At 43.5% G+C, this 20,664-nt stretch overlaps 3 protein-coding genes and 1 long non-coding RNA gene across 5 annotated transcripts; 1 reads left to right on the plus strand and 3 right to left on the minus strand.

Annotated features, from left to right (window-relative positions):
• Positions 1–1,331: 1,331 nt before the first annotated feature.
• Positions 1,332–5,870, minus strand: LOC136107297 (arylamine N-acetyltransferase, pineal gland isozyme NAT-10). The gene is made up of 2 exons (XM_065848261.2): positions 5,725–5,870; positions 1,332–3,500 (listed from the first exon to the last, which is right to left on the minus strand). The coding sequence occupies exons 1-2, from the start codon at positions 5,744–5,746 to the stop codon at positions 2,623–2,625; spliced, it is 900 nt and encodes a 299-aa protein (XP_065704333.1). The 5' UTR covers positions 5,747–5,870; the 3' UTR covers positions 1,332–2,622.
• LOC139829027 (uncharacterized) lies at positions 4,982–12,241 on the plus strand. Of its 2 annotated transcripts, XR_011741203.1 has the most exons (6): positions 4,982–5,155; positions 6,348–6,616; positions 7,706–7,854; positions 8,025–8,116; positions 10,022–10,112; positions 11,657–12,241. It is a non-coding gene; the product is annotated as an uncharacterized lncRNA (long non-coding RNA). The 2 variants fall into 2 exon arrangements; XR_011741204.1 differs by lacking the exons at positions 4,982–5,155; positions 6,348–6,616 and adding an exon at positions 6,971–7,046.
• Positions 7,035–11,471, minus strand: LOC136107298 (arylamine N-acetyltransferase, liver isozyme-like). The gene is made up of 2 exons (XM_065848262.2): positions 11,396–11,471; positions 7,035–8,508 (listed from the first exon to the last, which is right to left on the minus strand). The coding sequence occupies exon 2, from the start codon at positions 8,501–8,503 to the stop codon at positions 7,610–7,612; it is 894 nt and encodes a 297-aa protein (XP_065704334.1). The 5' UTR covers positions 8,504–8,508; positions 11,396–11,471; the 3' UTR covers positions 7,035–7,609.
• A 34-nt stretch (positions 12,242–12,275) lies between the features above and the next one.
• Positions 12,276–16,017, minus strand: LOC136107321 (arylamine N-acetyltransferase, pineal gland isozyme NAT-3-like). The gene is given in 3 exon segments (XM_065848296.2): positions 12,276–14,018; positions 14,021–14,235; positions 15,837–16,017. Coding segments are annotated over 2 exon segments (870 nt in total). The 5' UTR covers positions 14,229–14,235; positions 15,837–16,017; the 3' UTR covers positions 12,276–13,356.
• Between the last annotated feature and the right edge of the window lie 4,647 nt (positions 16,018–20,664).

The following is a 20,664-nucleotide window of genomic DNA, read 5'->3' on the forward strand; positions in this document are numbered from 1 at the left end:
TCAAATATCCTGCGTTTCCCTTCTGCACATGAACACAAGTTTCTCAGAGAGCTGATGCTTTAAAGACTTGGTTGTTTCTTTTCAGTCTGAGAGAGCACCTCCCTGTACAATAATGCCTTGCTGATGGAACCCCAGCTTGAGGCCTCTGGATTTGTTCAGGTTTGTTTAGTTTTATACCATCTCAAACCTTTGAGGCCTTTTGGCTCTGGCATTCACACCTCAATAACCTGCTTTCATCAGTTTTGGGGGAGGTTTAGTCAAACTGTGAAACTGTTCCTGAGCTGTATGTGTTGACATTCCCTCTTTTGATTTGATGCTGCACAATGAGGACCTGGTTATAATGCTCACATTGAGAGGAAAAATCCAGCTCAGAGAGTCTTTACCAACAGGTGGAGTCAGGGAGAGGGTGAAGCTTCAGTTGTTGGCAGCTCTGTAGATTTTTAGTAACTGAATAGTAGAAGGTGGAGCCTGGTCATTGCAGCCACAGCTAAAAATGCTGATAGGAATCTGTAGACCTGTGTCCTAGAAACCTTTGCACACCATAACCTGAGTGATTAACCTGGGAGCAACAGCAGGAACATCTGGTGAGAAATATGGAGGTAAAATAAGCAGTGTTAATGGCTGTCTCGGAGCCAAGAGGCAGCAGCACCACAAAACAGCTAGTTCATTGCAGAGAACAGTATGGTTTGGTGACCTGGGTGAATGCAGACGGGAATTTCTGTCAGCCAGAATGGAGGTGGTGCGTGGTTCAAAGCTCATAATGTTCCTTGGGGGTCTCAGGAATACCTCGGTTTGATCAATCATCTAGAAAGGGGTAAAAACTCATAAAGGGACCTTAGTATGAGAGAATAATATGAACACAAATTAGAGAACAAAGTCCTTGGTTCCATTATTTATAGAAAAACTCCGTTCCTGCCTCAGTAAGATCTTTCCGTGTGCCACATCACCTCCTGGTTGCCCATTGGTTACTCACCCCTGTGCAAGTGCAATGGACCCAGGCCACCAGCTGCCACCAGGGTTGGTGATCGGGGAAGATTTGGCACATGCCACGGCCAGCCCAGAGCTCCAGGCCACTGAGCCCAGCACAGGAAGCGACACCAAGATCATCTTCCTCAGCCTACCAGCTCCTTTTCCATGAGCCTGTAAGAACTTACCACCTCCAACGCCGCTGTCAAATTTTGTTCAATATTGGCCTGTTTGGTTTAAAAACTTTGCGGTGGGAAGGGTTGGCCAGCAGCTCAATAGCGTGATTGACCAGACGTCATTTACTCCTCAAATGATGTGTGCAGGAGTCAGGCAGCTGTGGGGAGAGGCTGTACTTAGAGCAACTCTTTGTATTTTTATTTTCCTTTATTTATTTTCAGGTATACACTTAAAGTTAATTTGTGAGATTTATGATCAGAGTATGTGTTTGAGCAAAAAGGTACACTACAGTGGGAGGAATCAACATTTGACCGATACTCAGGATTATGATAGACTGGGGAGAAAGGCTGTTTTTCTAAAGTTACTGCTATTTTTTTGATGCATTCAAGACTATTTCCCTTTTCTCAGTGCATTCCTTGTTTGGGCTTTATGAGGAAAAAAAAATGGGGAAATGTGATTGTGAAATAATTCTAAAGAAAGGGATTGTCTTAGATTTGGTTGGCTCCTTGGTTTTTTTTCACTTTCATACAGATGAATGAACTCATAAAGCTCCTGTGCTAAGTGGTACTCAGGATAGCTGTATGGGCTCCTGTATTTACTATACACAAAGAGGGCAAAATTAAGAGTATAGTGGAGTTAGCTTCATTGTTCTACCTTTGTTATACAAATAACTTGCACTGCTAAAAATACAAAAATTCCACTCCTTTTGGGGTAGAAGTAAATCTAAGCCAGTTGTGTTGTTGAAGCACCATTCACCCTTTATAGGATGGTTACTTATCAGAAGCAAAGCTCGTACATATCTCTGTAGAGCCCATCAGCCACAGTAATGCTGCAAGATATACAATTTGCGTCACCTGAAATTACGTACATACCAAAAATCACTTTGGGCAATTTTCTGCAGCAATGACAAAAGGGATGCACATGATGATAATTTTCATTTTGTACTATTTTTTTATCTAAGGCTGACGGTAAAAGAATTACGCCTCCTAATGCTCCTTTTGAAGATGACATTGTTTTACTTATATTAAAGGTAGAGAAATGAGATGAGCTGCAAGTGGTTAGATCTTGTGGAAAATGAAGTTTTAAACGTGTACTTCATTGTCTAAATGCTCATAGATTACTTTTCTCCCTATAATAACCATAGAAAACGTGTTGGCAGCGTCCCACAATTAATAATCCATACTCATGTGCTATAGGCACTCCAAAATTCCCTAGGCATATTTATTACCCAAGCTTATATCCAGATTCAAATCAGATAATACATTTGCACAAAAAATGGAACTGCAGTCATCTCACAGCAAATAATTCTATCTACCTGGCTGAAGAGTCTTAAATTCCTGATTTTTCCTGGAGTGAAATTCACTTTAAATTAGTATTAATCTATTTCTTCTTCAGTTGCCTGCAAAAGAATCCCATAATCTTACAGACAGTGGAAGGTACCGTACATACATGGCATTATTGTAGTTTTTTTCTGGTCATCTAGATTGTGTAAAATCCTTTGATGTTAATTGGGACAAGTTTTCTATCTAAGGTTATGTCGAATTTCTCTTTGAGGGTTTTTTCCACCTCTTCATCTTGAACAGTTACAAATTCCACCAGATCCATATTTTCCTTGTAGTTGTATGTGGTCTCAGTAAGTGTCCACCCAATTAGCGCTCTAAAGCCATCGGTGGTCTGGAGGGTGCAGATGGATTTCTTTGTAAAGAGGGAATCTGGAGAGGTCTGAAGGTACGTGCACTGGAAAGAGAAATCTTCCACTGTCCGTGGCTCAAGACTGAACATGTAAACTTTCCGACACTCTTTTTTCTCCAGAAGGTCAGAATTGGAGAAATTTTGATTGGGGATATATTGTTTCCGTCTCATTTTCTCAAGGTACCAGATGGCGTTTTTTTCCGTGAAGCGAAAGACACCAGGAGCCTGGGGCTGGTCTTTCCCCGACACGAGCTCCATCGGTTGCCACATCTGATAGGATACACCAAAGCCTCCATCAACAATATAGGCTTTGCCATCAATAACGACCTTCACAACGAGGTGGGTCATGATGCTGGCGTATGCATTCTGATGTGGATTGAACACATACGCTCCCAGAAAGCTGGTGTCGTAGCCCAGGTGTTTCAGGACCCAGCCCAGCAGCTGGTTGTTTTCCATGCACCAGCCACCCCGCTTCCTCCGCACGATTTTGTTATAAACGTGCTCCAAATCCAAAGTAATTTTCTCCCCGCAATGGATGCTGAGGTTTTCAAAGGGAACAGCACGGATGTGGTGCTGGAATATATCAGTTAAGGTTTCCAAATCTTGTTTTTCAAGGGAACCTTTATAGCCAGTTCTTGCAAAATACTCTTCAAGGTTCATGTCTCCTGTAAAGGAAGGAAGTGCATTTTGGTTTTGTTTCTTACATCAATGATTTACAATGCTGTGAAAAACTACCCAGGCTGCTGTCAGCGAAGATACTTTAATCTACTGAACCTCATCTGAGCAGCTTTTAAAGGAAACAGCTATTCATATCGAATGGTTCCCTGAGCAAAGAAGAGCAGTGCACATGGGGGTTTGCTTTTTGTCTCAGAGTCATCCCTGTGGCAAACACCTGCTGCAATTTCAGCTTGGTCTGCGGTGGCTGCAAAATGGGGATTTGCTGTATTTGCATTGGGGTTAAGAAGAAATGTAAGAACACATGCTAGGGAGTGTTCAGGAGGGTCCAAGAAAACCAGTCTAAAGGCACTGTTGGGTCAAAGGGGTGTCAGTGGGGGAAGCAGTGTCACCTGCTCGTTGGAGGGACGATAATTTGAGGATTCACACGTTCCTTTCATGAGTCTGCCACCGATTTGTGTGACAGTAAGTGAATTGCTCTTTCCGACCAGCAAGGTCCTCTCCTAATGTCGGCCATGAGGAAAAGGGAAGGAAAAGGGACGAGATCCTCGTGATCTCCCACTTTTATATGAAGTATTCACGTGAATGGAATGTTATACACCATTGGTCAGTCTCTCGGTCACCAGTTTCTTGTTGCCCCTCTCACAAGATGTCCATCTGTGCTTATCAATAAGTTTGCATTCCATTGCTAGGTTTACCAAAACATGTGTTGGGTTCTCCAGGAAAATGCAGCTAATACGAAGGCTTTAGCTGACAGGCAAAATTCACTAAAAGAGAAACTTGTTTTTTAACAAAACCAGGACAGCTGGCCACCGTTATGAGCTGGATGCTCTGTAGGTATCTGATAGATGTATCAGGTCTACCTGTAGATCATCTGCTTGGGCATGGAGCTGGGCACAAAATGTTTTAAAGGCTAGAACCTTTGCAAAGAAAGCCCTAAGCATTTCAGCAGCCTAGAGTTACTGCAAATATTTAGCTTCTTGACAAGCCCCAAAGCTACTTGGAAATCTTTTGTGCACACAGTAAGCTGAGGTTTAGGCACTTAATATTAGCGACTCAGGAAGACTACTGTATTCAGATAAATTCAGCAGTGAACTGCTGGATGTTTACTGCAAACTAGAATTTCTCAAGACAATTTTCAGTGACAGATTCATGATGTGCATATGCATGGTATAGAAGTAACTGTCCAAAGTGAATGGAGAGCCCCATCAAAATCTGCGTGTTATCTTCTACAGAAAGGAATTCAGCTTCCAGTGATATTTAAGTGTATTGTTGGAGGATATTGTCAATGTAACATTTGTTAAGTAGAACATAAGCCTTCTGGCACTTTCTTCTTTTGATTTGCAGAATCCAAGCCTATCCCATCCTACCCGCTCAAATTGTGAATGCTAAATAGCTCACACCAGCATAAAGCTGGTTCTTGAGTTATATTATTTGTAATTTCTCTCTGCAGCTCTGTAATATGATTGATCAGCTTTAGATCCTGACTGGATGAGATGAAAGCTACTGTTCTTCTGAATTGTGAGCAGAGCAGATGAAAAGCTGGATACTGAAAAGGGAGTCCCACAAATGTGGCAATGATTTATGCAGAAAGAAACATCAGCAGAAGAACTTTGAAGAACTATTTCTAAATGTGCAAATGAAGGTGCTCATACAAAAATTTTCCTTACCAGGACTATACATACTATCAGCAATTCCACTGTTAATTACATTATCTGTCTGCTTTTATCCTGATACTTCAGCACATGAAACACAGTTTGTAATTTGGGGGTTTTTTAGGTTGTTTATAAAGGACAGTTATTTCATTACCATTAAGCAGAATCCATTGATTATTAGATTTATTTGTTTTTCCCTTCCTTTCTCTTTGCAATGTTTTAAAATAATGTTAGAAATCTAAAACAATAACTTCCAACAAGAGGCTGTAGTTCTAAATTTCTACCATTGTATCTGAACAAAAACTTCTCTCTCGTAGCCAAGAGAATCTCCTCCTGAGGTGCAGAAAGACAGGAGAATTGAAATTGCAGTATCCTTGTTTTGCCCTCTTTAAGAGCCCATGTGTAGCAGGTGATAATTTAGCTCTATATCCACACATTTTTATAATGTTTTTCCTAAAGACAATACTGCTTATGCTATTGCCCATGACCTTTACCACCATAACTAAACCAGGTTTGTTGCTTGGATTTTGGGGGAGAAATTTTAAGAAAATAAACTTACCTCTTAAAATAGCCTTATGCATTTATGGATGTGTTCAGCTTCTGGGTTGCTTATTCCTGGGACTGCAGTCAGAACAGCGAGGAGTGGACACAAATCCTGAGTCTTGGCTTCCTCTCTGAGGTCTGCTGGCCCTTACTCATGAATCTTAAATGCCAAGAAAGGCCAGAGTCCACTCAAAATGAATGCACATTTTTGGACTTCACTGATCCATGAGCAAATTAAACTTTGTTTCTTCTCTATTAGTAGATGTTTGTGTTTTCCCCTGGTTAAGACTACACTGAGCTTGTTTTCTTTGTAAAATAATTACAGCAGACAGTTGCAAATGGCATCATAACCTTTTAAAATTAAATGATTGTTATTTTGCAAGCCTGCACTTTATGACAGTTATCTGCTTCCTTGTGGGTGCACTGACTTGCCAGGGTATTGCAGGCTGGCTGCTCCCACACTCCACAGATGCACCAAGTGACCCTTGTTTGCCACAAAGGAACTTTTTTGAACTACTCAAAGCTTCCGCTGCTGCAGGTCAATATTTTGGAGCTGCCACACCTAACAAATACTGTGACAAATATTTGTGTGCACAAAGTAATGCATTTCCTAACACTTGGTCGTCTTTATCTTCAAAGTGTTGCAGGGCTGTTCATTTAATTCTCTCCCCATCAAGCCTATCTGCTCTTCATTTGACGGAGGTGGAAAGTCAGAGATCCCTTTTGGTAAGGCAAAGAGCCACTGTGCTGCATCTGGGAAAGCACCTGAGTTTTAGGCACATCAGGTGCCCTGTGAGTCTGTGGCTGACAAACACAAGTGTCCAAGTCTTTCCTTAGCCAACGATGGATTTTTCTTCACCTTCTTTCATGACACATCCCATACAGCCCCTGCCACAGGTATCATAAAGGTAAAAGGATTTTGTGTTCTGTATAACATGCTGTGAAACAACACTGGTGGAATGTCCCAACTTCACAGTGTTTCCTTCCACATCTGCAGTTTTACTTACTTAAGGTAAATTTTGTTCAGAATACTGTTTGTAATAAATATAAAGAGTTTTATCTATAATAGTGTCATGGCCGCTAGACAACACAGGAAGGTTAGGCCTCAAAAGTTTAGCTTATAGTTTGGAAAGATAGATCTAACCTTGATTGTTTCCATTTTTGATACCAAAAGCCTGATTTTTTAAGAACTGTTGAATCGTGTCAGCTTCTATTGATTTTGTTTCAGTTTCAGAGACACAGAAAAATCAGACTTGGAAAACCTGGACCCTCAAAATTAGAAAGCTCTGGGGAATTTAAATGCCTCTGCACAAATAACTCACTTTAAGTAAATTTCTGGTAAGGGAATAGGACTCAAATCTTTCAACTTATTTCATCATAAGCTAATCAGCACCTAATAGTGGTTTGAGAAAGTCTTAACCTTTCTTTTTCTTATGAAGTCTTTGAAAGCCAAATTCAGCTCAACTTTCTATTTCAGACTCTTAAAGGAAGTGAATAATTTGTAAAGCTCTGCTAAGATATAAGATTGGAAAAAATACCAAAAAGGTTAGAGGTTTTTTGTGTAAAAAGGTAACACAGCTTCTCCTCCTGTATAGTTTTGTTCTCCTTTGCCACAAAATATATCTGAAATAAAATGAGATCCAGAGAGGTGGAACAAAATGTTACGGAGTCAAAAAGCAATTTCCATATGAGCAAATTAGAGGTAGTAAGATGTCTCTGTTTCTAAAGAAGGAGACGCCTAAGAAAAAGTATGCAATCGGTATATGCAGTTGATCAGCAATGTACTTGAATTTACCAAGCTTTGCATTCATCTGACTAGATCAACTTCAGAATCAGATTAATGCTATTGTTAATTTTAAAACTTTTAATATTGGATATTTAAAGATCTATCTAGCACAGAGTTAGAACTGGATCATATCCACTATATTAGGTGGCAAACTGCGAACATTTATTGGTACAAGTTTGTTCTCCAGCACTATGTTGAATTTGTCTTTCAGTGTCTTCTCAACCTCTTCATCTGTAAGAGTTGTGAACTGCACCAGGTCCAGGTCCTCCGTGTACTTATACTTCATCTCAGTGAAGGTCCATCCAACTAAGGCGTAAAGCCCTTCAGTGGTCTGGAGAGTGCAGATTGACTTCTTCTGAAGTAAGTTATCTGGAGTCACTTGTAGGTATGTGTTTAGCTCTTGAAAGTCATTTATATCTCGTGGCTCGAGAGTGAACATATATATTTTTCTGATACTCCCCAGTTCTGGAGTATCAGTGAGAGGGACACTTGGCTCGGGAATATAATGCTTTCTTTTGACTTTCTCGAAGTACCAGGTGCCGTTGTCTTCTGTGAAGCGGAAGATGCCAGGGATCTGAGGTTGATCTTTCCCAGAAATCAACATCAGCGGCTGCCACGTCTGGTAAGGACCACCAAAACCAGCATCTGCTATGTAGGAATTTCCCTTGATCACCACCTTCAGGAGGATGTGATTTATCCCAGCTTTGTATGCCTTCTCTGCTGGTTCATAACTCTCTCCTCCAAGAATACAGACATCATACCCTAATTCTTGCAAGGCCCAAAATAAAAGGTAGTTGGTTTCCATGCACCACCCACCACGTTTCTTTCTCACAATCTTATTGTAAATAGACTGTAAATCAAGTTTGATGGTCTCCCCACAATGCATGCTGAGGTTTTCAAATGGAATTGCCCAGATGTGGTGCTGGAAGATGAGTGTTAAGGTTTGCAAGTCTGCATCCTTATGGGACTCGTTGTAAGAAATTCTTGCGAAATACTCTTGAATGTCCATTTTGCCTGTGTGAGCAGAAAAATAGCCAGTTACTGACATGCAACTCTCAAGAGGTTTACTCCTATTTCTGTAGCACAGGTTAAACAGCCTGTAAATGTAGCCTAGGCCACTTTATTGAGGATTTTGAAGAAACCTGTGCCCTTGATAGGAGACGAATACAGGCTCGACCTGTCTGTGTCATCTGTATTTCTTAAAAAAGAGATGAGGATAGGAGCAGGTGACAATGTTTTCTCTCTCGGATGTTTCCTTCAAGCCAGGTGGATGTCTTTCCTATGGGAAGACACGGCACGTGGCACAACGGAATCTCTGGCCATAGATGACGGGCCCGCGTGACAAAAAATTTATAAAGCTGACAAACAACAGCTGAAAAGCTGCTAGACCAAACCAGCATAAAAGTCATGGCAATTTCTTACTGTTTCTTTTACTGTAACAAGTAAGCAATTCTTTACTTATCCAACAGGTAGTTTAACTGGAAGGTTTTTACATTCATGGCTTCAGCTAAGTGGGATTAACATCTCAGTGTGTCACTGTGTTAGACAGGCTTCCACGTGAAGTAAATTGTTGTTTTCTTAATCTCTTTCGTTTGCCTGGGGAGTTCAGACACAGCTTTGACCCTGGGTGTTGAAAGGAAGGAACTTAATTTTTCTAACCCAAGAGGAATCGATAATTACTTAGAATACATTCAAGTTGTATTCATCAGCTTTTGGTTTCTTCTACAAACCAAATCAAGCCTTAGTTTCAGCTCAAATTATCAGATATATTTTGTGTCTTCTTGTCTCTAATCCTTTTTCATTTGCAGAAAGAGACTGTCACTGGTGCTGGCTGCGTGGCCAAGATGCAAAAGGTTCCCTACACCACTTCTAATCCCCTGACTCATGTGGTATCTGCAAGGGTTTCTTTCACCTTTAATTTAAATTTGGCTTTTTTTCCACACAAGGCTATTGGTTTTCTGGAACAATTCACAATCTGCTAAGGACTGTATTAATTTCCAAAAGCTCTCAGGATTTCTTGCTCCTTGAAATCGGTCGCATGTTCCCTGGGAGGATTTTCCAAATATCACCTGATGTAGATGAGATGGGAGAGATTATCTTCCAGCAACTATTCTCAGCTTTGGTCCAGCTGCTCCCCAGGAGCGACCAGCAGTTTGACCCGATGTCCATGCCAGTGCTCAAGCGAGTGCTGGAACCTTCTGAAAATCCCATCTCAAATATGTCAGTAGAAATACACCCACCCAGCAGGTGAGAACATCAGATGACCTAATCTCTAGGCTTTAGCCCCAATTTTGATGGCAGCAGAACTCATTTGACGTAGTTGCATTGCTCCTGATCTGCAGTGGTAAAAGGTTTCAGACTGGCTGATGCAAAACCATAGGAAAATGCAGGAAAATGGAGGACTAACCCAATAAGGAAATAAGAAATAGACATTTACACTTCAAAAGGACCCGAAGAGGCTACATGAAAAAAGAAGTAATTTGTCTTTCATACTGCATTATATGGGTTTTTTCTCTCCCTTTTTTAGGACAAGGGCGCTCATCTCTGGCAGGATCTCCTTGGAAACGCTGGTTGTAGAAAGCCATTCCCTCCCCAACAGACAGCACACGTGTACACTGGTAAGCTCATCCTGTGATACTCTGCTGCATTTTTCTTTCTGTTCTCACTTTTAGCCATTTTGTGTAGCCAGATAGAAACACCTTTTCCCTGAGATGGTGTCCATCTGAACCTCTGTGACCACAAGGGGCCCAAGAGACTCTGTTAGCCTGGTTGGTCTGATCCACTTGGCGTTCAAGCAAAAACCAATCAGTCTCTGTATTGGGCCAGCAGCACAAGACCTGGTGGCCTCTCTATAACCTGTCTGCTGGGTCTGGGTGCCCTCACTGCCCCAGCAAAAGTGCAGTGTATGAGCAGCAACCCCCTTCCAGTCATGAGCAACCTCCCCATCAACAGCTGCCTTTACAGCAGCCATAGGGTGCTAGCAGTGTGGCCTTGGGAAAATGTATTTTTGGAAATTCACAGCCCATGCCTCAGTTTCCCCAGCTGGCTCTTGTGTGGCCGCATCAATTTAAAATCTCTACAGCAGAGACAGCCTCGTGGTGGCTGACAAAATGGGCTCTGATCTCGCTGAATACTTAAAGAGGGTTAGGTATAGTAAAGCTGCAGTACAAAATCATGGGCGTTGGGGAACGTAGATAGGCAGCGGTCACGTAAACCAGCGTTTACTCCCTCGCTTCCCACAGGCAGCTTTTCATCTCATCACAACCGTTCCCACCGCGTCAGTGACGGGGTTGAGGTGGCGAGTGAGCCCTCGCCCAGGGGACAGGTCACGTTCCAAAACCGGCTTGCCAAGGATCTTAAGCCTCAGTCCCGATCTCAGCCTTGTTTAATTCTGCTGTGTCAGCAGCCGAGCTTTCTCCCGTATTCGTGCACATTCCCAGGAGCAGCTTGGTGGGCAGCGAGACTCAGACATTAGTTCTGCCTGTCTGCCAGCATCCCTGGGGAGAGCTGTGTCCTGTCATAATTAGGCTGAGTATTAGGAACAGTTCTTCGCTAAAATTCATGAGAGGCTTCCAAGGTTGGATCCTGTTGCACACGCCTGTACCAATTGATGTTAAGCTACACTGCGAGGCAGCAGCTGGGTTCTTACATACTCTAGCTCAGCAAAAAGGGGTTATTTTAAGTTTCGAGCACTTGGTCTTTGGACTCGTACAATGTCCTTGCAGCGAAATGCAACTCACGCACAGCCGCGGGGTTGCTGTACTTTATACTTCGCTAATATACTTTGCTAATGTGACTCCAGTGCTAAGCACACAGTACACAGCCCCACAAGGGTGGGTTTTGCCATAGGGTCCAATCCACGGCTGCGAGATAAGTTAAAGATCAGACACCCAGCGCTTACCTCTCCCGCAGCGAGGTTCGGACCTTCCTTTCTGCTTTGCTCCGAAGTTCCCAGGAGTTGTTGCACCGGGAGCTGCTGCTCTTAAAGGGCCAGGCTGCCTTTTCTGCCTGCCAGGGACAGCATTATTCTCCAGCAGAACAGGAAAAGAAGGGAAAGGATTTCTTCTTTCATAATAATTTATATTCTGGTGGTTTATTGGTTTATTTGTATTGGTATGTGTGTAGAAAGCCCTTTCCAGGTGTTTCCCATGTCTGTTCCCAGAAATGATGGAGTTTCTTGGCTCTGCCATGGACCTTCTCCTGCCCCACACCTCTGCGAGACCTGGTTGGGCTTTTACCTCCATCCCAACACACAGAGTTTACCTCCTTCATCTGTTCCATTAATGTGGGGACCAAAGGACATACCTTGCAAACAAGCCAGATCCTGGGACTGTTTCTCCTGAACATCTCTGTTGAAAGCTGCTGGTCCACACTGTAAGAAGCCCCTTTTTCTTCTGCAGTCAACTATCCAATCAATCGTTAACACTTCATTTCCCCATAGGATGGGGGCAGCATCATGGGCTACAAGGACTGTTGCACACAGGTAGCCAAGCACATATGGATGTGTTCGGGAAGACAGGGATTTAGGAAACTCGCCCTGTCTCTATGAACTAAATCAAAAACATGCAGAATGGCTTTTATTAACTATAAAGAGCCTGTTATAGAAAGCTGCACATATTGCATAACAAATAAAAAAGGGTCAGTGATTTACTGTATTTTTAAAAGCCCTAGCTGGAAAATATTAGCATACACAAATAATCAGGACAACTGCAGTGATTAATAAAATATCTTACTTTGGGGATACATGTTGTAATTTGGGGAAAAAAAAAAACAGCTGAATGTTTCTACTTCACAATTCTTGATTTTTTTTTAATTGTAATCCACTTCTATAATTTACTTAAGTGCATAGTTGTAATGTTTCCATAATTTGTACATAAAGGAACATCAAGCATCATCTCAAAGGGCAAAGTGATTACATTTGAGTAATTTCTCATACTAAAAATCTTAGCCTTTAGGTATCTGATTAAGATTCATCATTTCTCCTTGTATCAATATAATTAGTATCACTTCAAACACAGCCTCAGTAGAAGAGATACATTTCAGAAAAATAATTCGGCGCATGTGTTTGAGTTCAGCCACAATAATTAATGTGCGATAACACTTGGAGCAGAGTCTTGTGAGAGGACGATGTATTCCCAGCTGTGAGCTGCTGGGTGGCAGCAAACAAAGTGCAAGGGAGATGCTTTTAGTTTAAAGAAATACTGGTGTTTGGTTATGTCAGAGAATGGGAATTGTGCCCAGTCTGAAACAAGACAGAATTGTCTGTTAATATTCTTCATCATCAGTTTTAGGCCATGAATAGCCAGTCTGTAAGTATTCACACAGTGCAACACAGGTGTGGGACTGTCCGACTGTCATGTGAGAGGGTGTTGTGAACACAAGAGCAAAAAGCACAGGCTTATGGCTTAACGGGAGCAAACTTGGCACTGGATGTCTTTGTTTTTCTGTCTATTAAATTCAAAAATAATATGGTATTCATTTAAGAGGTGGGTATGATTTTCCCCAGATGGCAGCACAAAGTAACGAAGAGCCATACAGCTCCATCACTCAGCCCTGCTACTCCAGGTGCATTTGGAAAAGCTTTTAAGAGATGAAAGGAGTAGGGAATGGGCAGAGTCTGCTTCCAGCTAAGCACAAACAGAAGGAGAGTGATTTGACTGAGTTAGGAAGAAATTATTTGTACCCAAACCAAAAACAGATGCAGGAGCAGTTCTGAAAATCAATTTCTTTTCCAGCATCATGCTAGTATGTTCTGCCTTACACCAGTATAGATAGAAAGAGAAAACCTTTAGATGCTTGTCAGAAATAGGGGGAAGGATTGCAAGTAATGCCACTGGATTGAATTATAATTCAGGCAGTGAGTTAAAACATACACAACCTGCTTCTATTGACAGGTACTAATTTCTTGTCTAGCGTTATATTGAATTTCTCTTTTAGTGTGTTCTCTATTTCTTCATCTGCAAGGTTCCTCATTTCTACCAGATCCATATTATCCTTATAATTGTACTTCGTCTCAGTGAGTTTCCACCCCACCAGAGCCCGGACGCCGTCGGGGGTCTGCAGGCTGCAGAAAGACTTTGTCACAAACAGCGAGTTCGGCGCCGTCTGCAGGTGGGCGTTGCAGGCTCTGAACTCTTCTATGTCTCGTGGCTGAAGGGTAAAGAGATAAATCTGACGGCAAACTTCTTTTTCCTCATTATGGGAAGTGGAGTCACTATGGTTGACAACCCACTGCTTCCTTTTCACCTTCTCCAGGTACCAGACCCCGCTCTCCTCCAGGAAGCGAAAGACCCCAGGAGTCTGCAGCTGCTCTTTCCCCGAAATCAGCTCCATGGGCTCCCACATTTGGTAGACCATCCCAAACCCACCATCCACAATGTACGGTTTGTCGTCAAGCACCACTTTTAGCAGCAAATGGTCCATTTCATCTGCATACGCACCGTACTCGGGGACATAAACTCTTGATCCCAGAAGGGTGACATCGTAGCCAAGGGTTTTCAAGACCCAGGCCAAAATGTAGTTGTTTCCATACACCAGCCCCCACGTTTCTTCCTCACTATCTTGTTGTAAGTCACTTCCAGGTCCAGCTCAATGCCCTCCCCACAGTGGATGCTGAGGTTTTCAAAGGGGACCGCTCGGATGTGGTGCTGGAATATATCCGTCAAGGTAGCCAAGTCTGGTTTATCATAGGAGCCCTGGTAAGAAATCCTGGTGAAATACTCCTTGATGTCCATGCTGCCTCTGAGAGAAGGGTGGAATAAAAATAATAGATTTTGTCAGATGTGACAGACAGATCTTCCCCATCCCTTCTAACAGGGTGCTCATCAGTATGGGCAGCCTGCTCAGAAGAGGAGCGGGATTTGACTAATAGCCCTATTAAAGGCAGCTGAGCGTGAGTATTAGCGCTGAGGGAAGCCAATGGGACACTGCTGATGAGCACAAATGTTATTTTTAATTGTTTCTTTTACAGCTGTGACGAGAGGCTCCAGCTGTGCTAAGCACATTTCAGCAGAGAGTTCCTGCCCAGCAAAGCTACAAATCTCTGTAGGAAGGAACGAAAACAGTAGCAGCACTGTTTCCCTGCTAGAAATTACAGGAACTGAGACTCTCCAGATCTGAACTGCTTTACTTGTGGTTTGACTCAGCGAAGCAGGAGCAGAAAGCAAACCCTTCCTCTCTTGCAGAGCAATCCAGAGCCTCATCTGCAACTTAATCTGAAATATATCTGCTATGATATGTGTTATTTAGGCAGCCTGGCACAAGCCAGTCTCGCCTGCTCTTGCACTCCATGCTGGCAGTAGCAGACACGACCTGGAGTGCAGAAGGGTTTTTTTTAGGACAGAAAAAAGCAGCTCGAGACCTCCCAGCCCCTGGCGGTAAGGAAACCAGAAAGGGATTTTGATGTAGCCAAATACTTTTGTTATTTCTCCCCAGGCACCGCTAAATTTCTGACATCTCTGAGTACAGAGTGATGTTGCTCAGATTATTGACACGAGAGGTCCCAAAATGTTCTCAAATTCCGCTGCACAATTCTTAAGGAAAAAATCATAAGAAAAAGCCCAACCTGACAAAAATGGCACACACCAAGTTGTATGGGAATTTTTGAAAGGTGCTTTCAGTATACCAACAAAGCAATGAAAATGCAAAATTTCCATTTGGTGTAACATCCTGGCAGAGGCAGAGAGTGTCCCCACTTTGGTTAAACCACATTTCTGAACCTTTAGGATAGAAGTGTTACTGAGCTCTGTAACTATTGCTTCATGGCCACCACCACATCTCCAACATCCAACAGTCAGGTCTGAATGAGCCCACATCAGATTAAGAGCATCAGGTTATAATTCTGGCGATTCTCTGATCAGCTTTTGGCTTGTTCCCAAAGCCCCAGAACTACAACTCTTATTCATTTTTGAAGACTTGGCAGAAACTTGGCTCTTGCTGTGGGGAACTTTAAATCAGCATCACCAGCGACTGGAGGTTTTTTTCCCCTTTCTTTCACTTTGCCACTGCAGGCAAAATACATATAGTAACTTTTACTTAAAGGGAAAACCATTAGTGTGGAGTTTTCTGTCTTTCCATCTCTCGTGGGTGTTCAGGAGACTCTTAACAGTGGTATCTGAAATAAGTCAGATGGCACAAATGCCCAATCTGCTTGAGGCTGATAAATACATAAAAGCCCCAGCGTAACTATTCCACCGGTGGCCTCTGCCAGCGGCTGAGTGTCCCTGCTCTGCCGCTACACCACGCTTCACTGTGTTTTGGCTTCAAAGGGATTTAACTTCCTGGTTAGGAGCACTCAGCTACCAAGACGCTGGGGTTTTTTTAAAAAAAAACAAAAGGCTTACCTGGAAAATCAGTTCAACCACCACTGTATCTCCAGGGTTTGGGGGGATGTTTTTTGGTTAAAGCAAGAGGCATGGTGGGCTGTCCTTTACCTAGTGCAGACAGAGCTCCAGGGCTGTTCTCCAGCTTCTCTTCAGGGCAATGTCTTTTCCCTCAATTTGCTTTCACCCGCCTCTGTCAGATTGCAAAAGCTGGGGGAAAAAAAAAAACCCAGACAAACCCAGAAGGGTGGAGCATGAGAGCCGTACTGAGCAAATAAAGCAAACAGCACTGACTCAACACACATGCAACAACTGCTTGTTAGTAGAGCGGAGACTACCCTGCGTTTTCACTCATTTTGTGCTTTCTGCAGAGGCTACCTTGGGTTCTGACAAAAGGGTATATTTTTTTCCTTTCAATAGCTAGCTCAATGCACTTAGCTAATATATTTTTTTCACAGGTATTAGGTTACTATTTGTTTGAAAACATGGGGAAGAAATCTTGCATGTGTTCGATCTGGGAAGATTCCTGCACCATTTCTGAAAGCAGCAAGATTTTGGCACAGTAATTTGCACATGCAACCCCCCTGCCCCAGTCAGGAACCACAAGAAATTCAGCACTGCCTTTGCTTAATTTGCTCTCTATGATTCACATGCATTTTTTATTACAGTAAAATCCACAGAATGTAAGAAAGCACAGAGACAGCAGTATATTTTTTTGGTCTTTGCACACAAGTAGCACCTGATGATGCTGTGGTGGCAAAGATGCTATTGGCAAAGTGATGACCATGGAGTGGTAACACACTGGGAGCTCCATCCCTTCAGTGTGTTTCATACTCCTTTATCTGCAAATTTTGCTTGCATTTTGCCAAATTAGGTCTTATTAATTCTCTCATAGATATGGCTAGATTTTTTTCCCATTCGTTCCCTAAGAGTAGTTTCAGGCCTTCACATTTAGTGTCAACAGCAAGTTTCATTCAAACACTGATTTATTGGGATAATTAACAGAGATAATAAATCAGACTCGACAGAGATGTCTGTGGTAACCCACTGCACAGCTCCACTCCCGTATCAAAATTTGGCTCTTTGTCATCCCATCAGTGGCTGGTGTTTGACTCTGCAAGTGAGAATTGATGCCCAAGCCAAGAGAGTCTGAAGGGAATGTATCACCTGCCCTGGTCAGGTTCCTCTGGGCAGATCCAGTTTGGTACAAATAGAAAGCTGACAAAGAGAAACCAAAAGTTGAGCAGGCAGACCTGTGCTCCTGGTGAGAATCATACCAGAAAGCCCCTGGACCTGTCTCTGTGGGATGAGTGAGCAGACCTGGCCGTGCTCCTCACCCACACTTGTCTAGGACCACACATGGTGCCAAAAGCGGACACTTGCTGAGCACCCTCAGGCAAAGTGTGCGGTTGTTACGGATGGATTCCAGCTAATTTTGGGATCCTGTTAAACCGCAAGTGTCTTCTAACCAAGTAGGAGCAAACCCCCATTCTCTTGGTACTTTGGTACTCAGCTTTTCTGAACTCATCTCCCTATAATGTAGCTCTGATATTGAGCATTTTCTTCCTATGCCTTTCAAATTCTTATCTCAACTCCCTATCCCAAACCGTAATTCCTGCACCACTCTCCTTTTTTCTTCCCACACTGCATATTTTGCTCTTCTACTGATTAAAGCCCAGAGTTCTCATCTTCCTCAAGCATGCCCAAGGCCACCCAAGGCAGAAGCTGATTTAGTCAGAGCTAGAGGTAAGAGAAGGCTGATCTTGACCCAGATGCCTTGCCAGAATCTGTCTGCATTTCAGGGGTGTGGCATATCTTTGGGGGCAATTTCAGGCTCGATGGGGCAATAAACTGCAATCACAGTCACAACGTGCCACACACCCCTGCCCAGACCCATCCCAAAAGCAGCAAAGGGCAAAGCTCACCCCAGGCTGACTGGGTTGTGGGAAGCGTGACCACAGGGTGAAGATGCCAACAGGAATGTCTGTGGAAAGGATATTACTCACCACCTGGACACTGTAAGGCAGTTTCCCAACCTTGGCAGGAGCTGAGGCTGGTTGAGCTTTTTCCAGAAGGACCTCAATATAATTGCACTCGCTTTTATTTATTTACTAATTTAAACTGCCTACAGCATTTCATTTATTACCAAAATCCTCCTCTTATCCTAACTCTCCTGAGAGGCTGCATCAAATATCCCTCACTCCCTGCTATAAAAGAGCATTATATGCTGCAATATTTGCTTGAGAAAACAAAAGCAGAGAGTGCCCTGTTTGGGGTAATAATCGAGTGTCTGCTCACTGTTAAACAGCTCCCTCTATAATGACCTCTGTGATGGGCTGTATAAGAAAGCAAGGTATACGGTATCATATTAATTATTAATCTATTCTCTAGATGGTTAATATACAAACTATATGGTATTCTACTTATCTGTCTGGTTTTGGCAGAGAGGATCAAAGAGAGACTTAAAGTAATAAAACGGTTTATGTCTTTTAAATGGGATTAGTATAAAAATCTTAAATTCTTACACAAGATGAGATTCCTCCATCCTGTTGAGCTCTTGAGTGTTTGGAAAAGGAAACCCTGCACACCTCAAGCAGAGTGGCTTGCTCTAGCTTTCATTTGCATAAGGGAATTTAATAGACGTACGTTGCTCTAATACAAGAGTGGTAAATAATATTCACAGCCTCATAATGGCACAACTCCTGCTTTATATTCATTGCCTTCCCTATGTAATTATAGATATCAAATAGCTGTGGCTATGTATCTTTCTGATTTGTATCTGCAGCATCCATCACATGCAGTTTTGGTGGCATCCTTGGCCAATGGATCAGCCCGAGACTACAGCAGTGACTTTTGCCCATGGGATTGGAGATGGTAAGAGCTGTGCTGGACATCACTGGGCTTCTTCTCAGTAAGGAAGAGACCCCCATCTCAATTTTAGCATTTCCACTGTCTGAGGCATCTTTCTGAGGGCTGGTGTCAAAAATTATCTCCTCTGCTTATCTTACTCTGCCAATGTGAGGTTTTACACACAAGCCAACACCAAAGGTGTTAATGCAGACCAAGGAGACCACTTTGGTCTGTAAGTCCTTCCAGTCCTGAGGGTTGCAGCATAAATCTCTACCATGTAAGTGGTGGTAATTAGGTTAAATTCCATTACAAAGGGAACAATCGGCTTTTCTACATGAATGGCTTTATCTCATAGACAGTTTGAAGCAAAAAAACCCCAAAACATTTCAAGTAACTGCTTTGATGAAAAACGTGCCCATACATCTGGCTGTTATTTTCCCATGAATTGTGACAGCTGCTGTGGGATGCATTCGGATGGGCTCCTTGTCGAAGGGTGGTCACAATACTGCAGGGACATCCTATAGCTCCTTCTGCCACCCCAGCACAAAGCTCCGTGGTGCATATTAGGAAGCAGAAATGTTCTCCATTTCACAAGCAATAATCACACCCTCAGTGTCCTGTTAGTATCTCTGTATCATGGGCCACCTCTCCTGGAGATGCCAGCAGTGTTGTCAAACTATGAAAATGTTGAGGAGAAAACCCTGCAGATTGGAAAGCAGAGAGTCGTGCTGGTTCCTCTGAACATGCTGGAAGCTGGGTCTGCAAGCAGCTGGGGAGGCTCCGAGCCTGGTAGCAGCAGCTTTTCTGGCATCTGGAGATGAGGAGTGGTGGAGAACACTGAAGAAAAGTATGGAGAAGATGTGAGTGAGATGGTGAGAATGCATGAACGCTGCTTGTCCTGGTAGCTGGAGCAAGGGCTGGAGGAGAAGTCAGCAGCCTGGTTAACTGCTTTCTGTACCCAGCTGCCCACTTTGCCTAGGGCTGCTGCAGCCAGTACGTTATTTACCAAACATTTTGAGTAACTCAGACTTTCATAGGAGCTCTTTGGCTGGCTTTGCCCTGTCCCCACTAGCTCCTTCATGGGAGATGCTGTCCTACCTGGGCTCACATACATTTCCTGTTGCCCACCTGGTACATCCACAATCCCCATAGCCACAGACTGTGTTTCTTCCTTCTGAAGGGTCTGGTTCAGGACAGGCTGATCAGCAGTTAAGACCAGTCCCCTCTGGGCCCATCGGTGTGCTGGTATTGAGCCTGTAAGTAAAATAAACCAAAATTCACTCTGCGACATTCAGACCTACTTTCTCATGCAGCACTTGGATGTGCTGATAAGGCAGTACCAGGAGGTCAACGAGTGGGGGTCCTCCTGCCCCAGGAAGGGAGGGGAGCTCATGCAAAGGGCTGGCAGACCTCAGCCCCTTCCACGCCCAGTGTTCGGAGGGATGCACATCTGCAAGACACAGCTGCAGTGCATCCCTTTTTTCTGCATCTGACTCTTCCCCCTCCCCTGCTCCCAAAAGCATTGCCCAAAATGCCTCTTACGAGACCGGAAATAACACAGCACCAGCGGGGTCACATGTAAGTGGTTTCAAACAAGAATTTTCAGCTCAGCAGGAATAGGATCAGAAACCAACTCTCCTCACTGGGGCCCTAGCAGCTCCTTCCTGGCCCTGGGTATCTACAGCTGAAGCCGCCCCCCAGCAGCTGCCCCAGGTCAGGACATGCCCCTGGTGGGCAGGAGGTGGCTGCTTGATGTGTCCCCACCATGAATGTCAGCAAACGGTGTTTTTTCCCCTTCCTGAAAGTTCAAACCGCTGTGGTATAACACACAGCCCCAGTGCCTCCTGCAGTGCTTGGCAAAGCAGGTCTGTCCCACCACAGGGCACAGGGCTCCGGCTCCCTCCCAAAATCTTCGGGAAGGCAGGGATTGCCTCTCAGCAGTCCCCCAGCGAGCTCGGGCACCCAGCACTGCAGGTGCCTGAGGTTTAACCTTTTGCAG

This window comes from Patagioenas fasciata, chromosome 13 (genome assembly GCF_037038585.1).
Source record: "Patagioenas fasciata isolate bPatFas1 chromosome 13, bPatFas1.hap1, whole genome shotgun sequence".
Classification (NCBI taxonomy): domain Eukaryota; kingdom Metazoa; phylum Chordata; class Aves; order Columbiformes; family Columbidae; genus Patagioenas; species Patagioenas fasciata.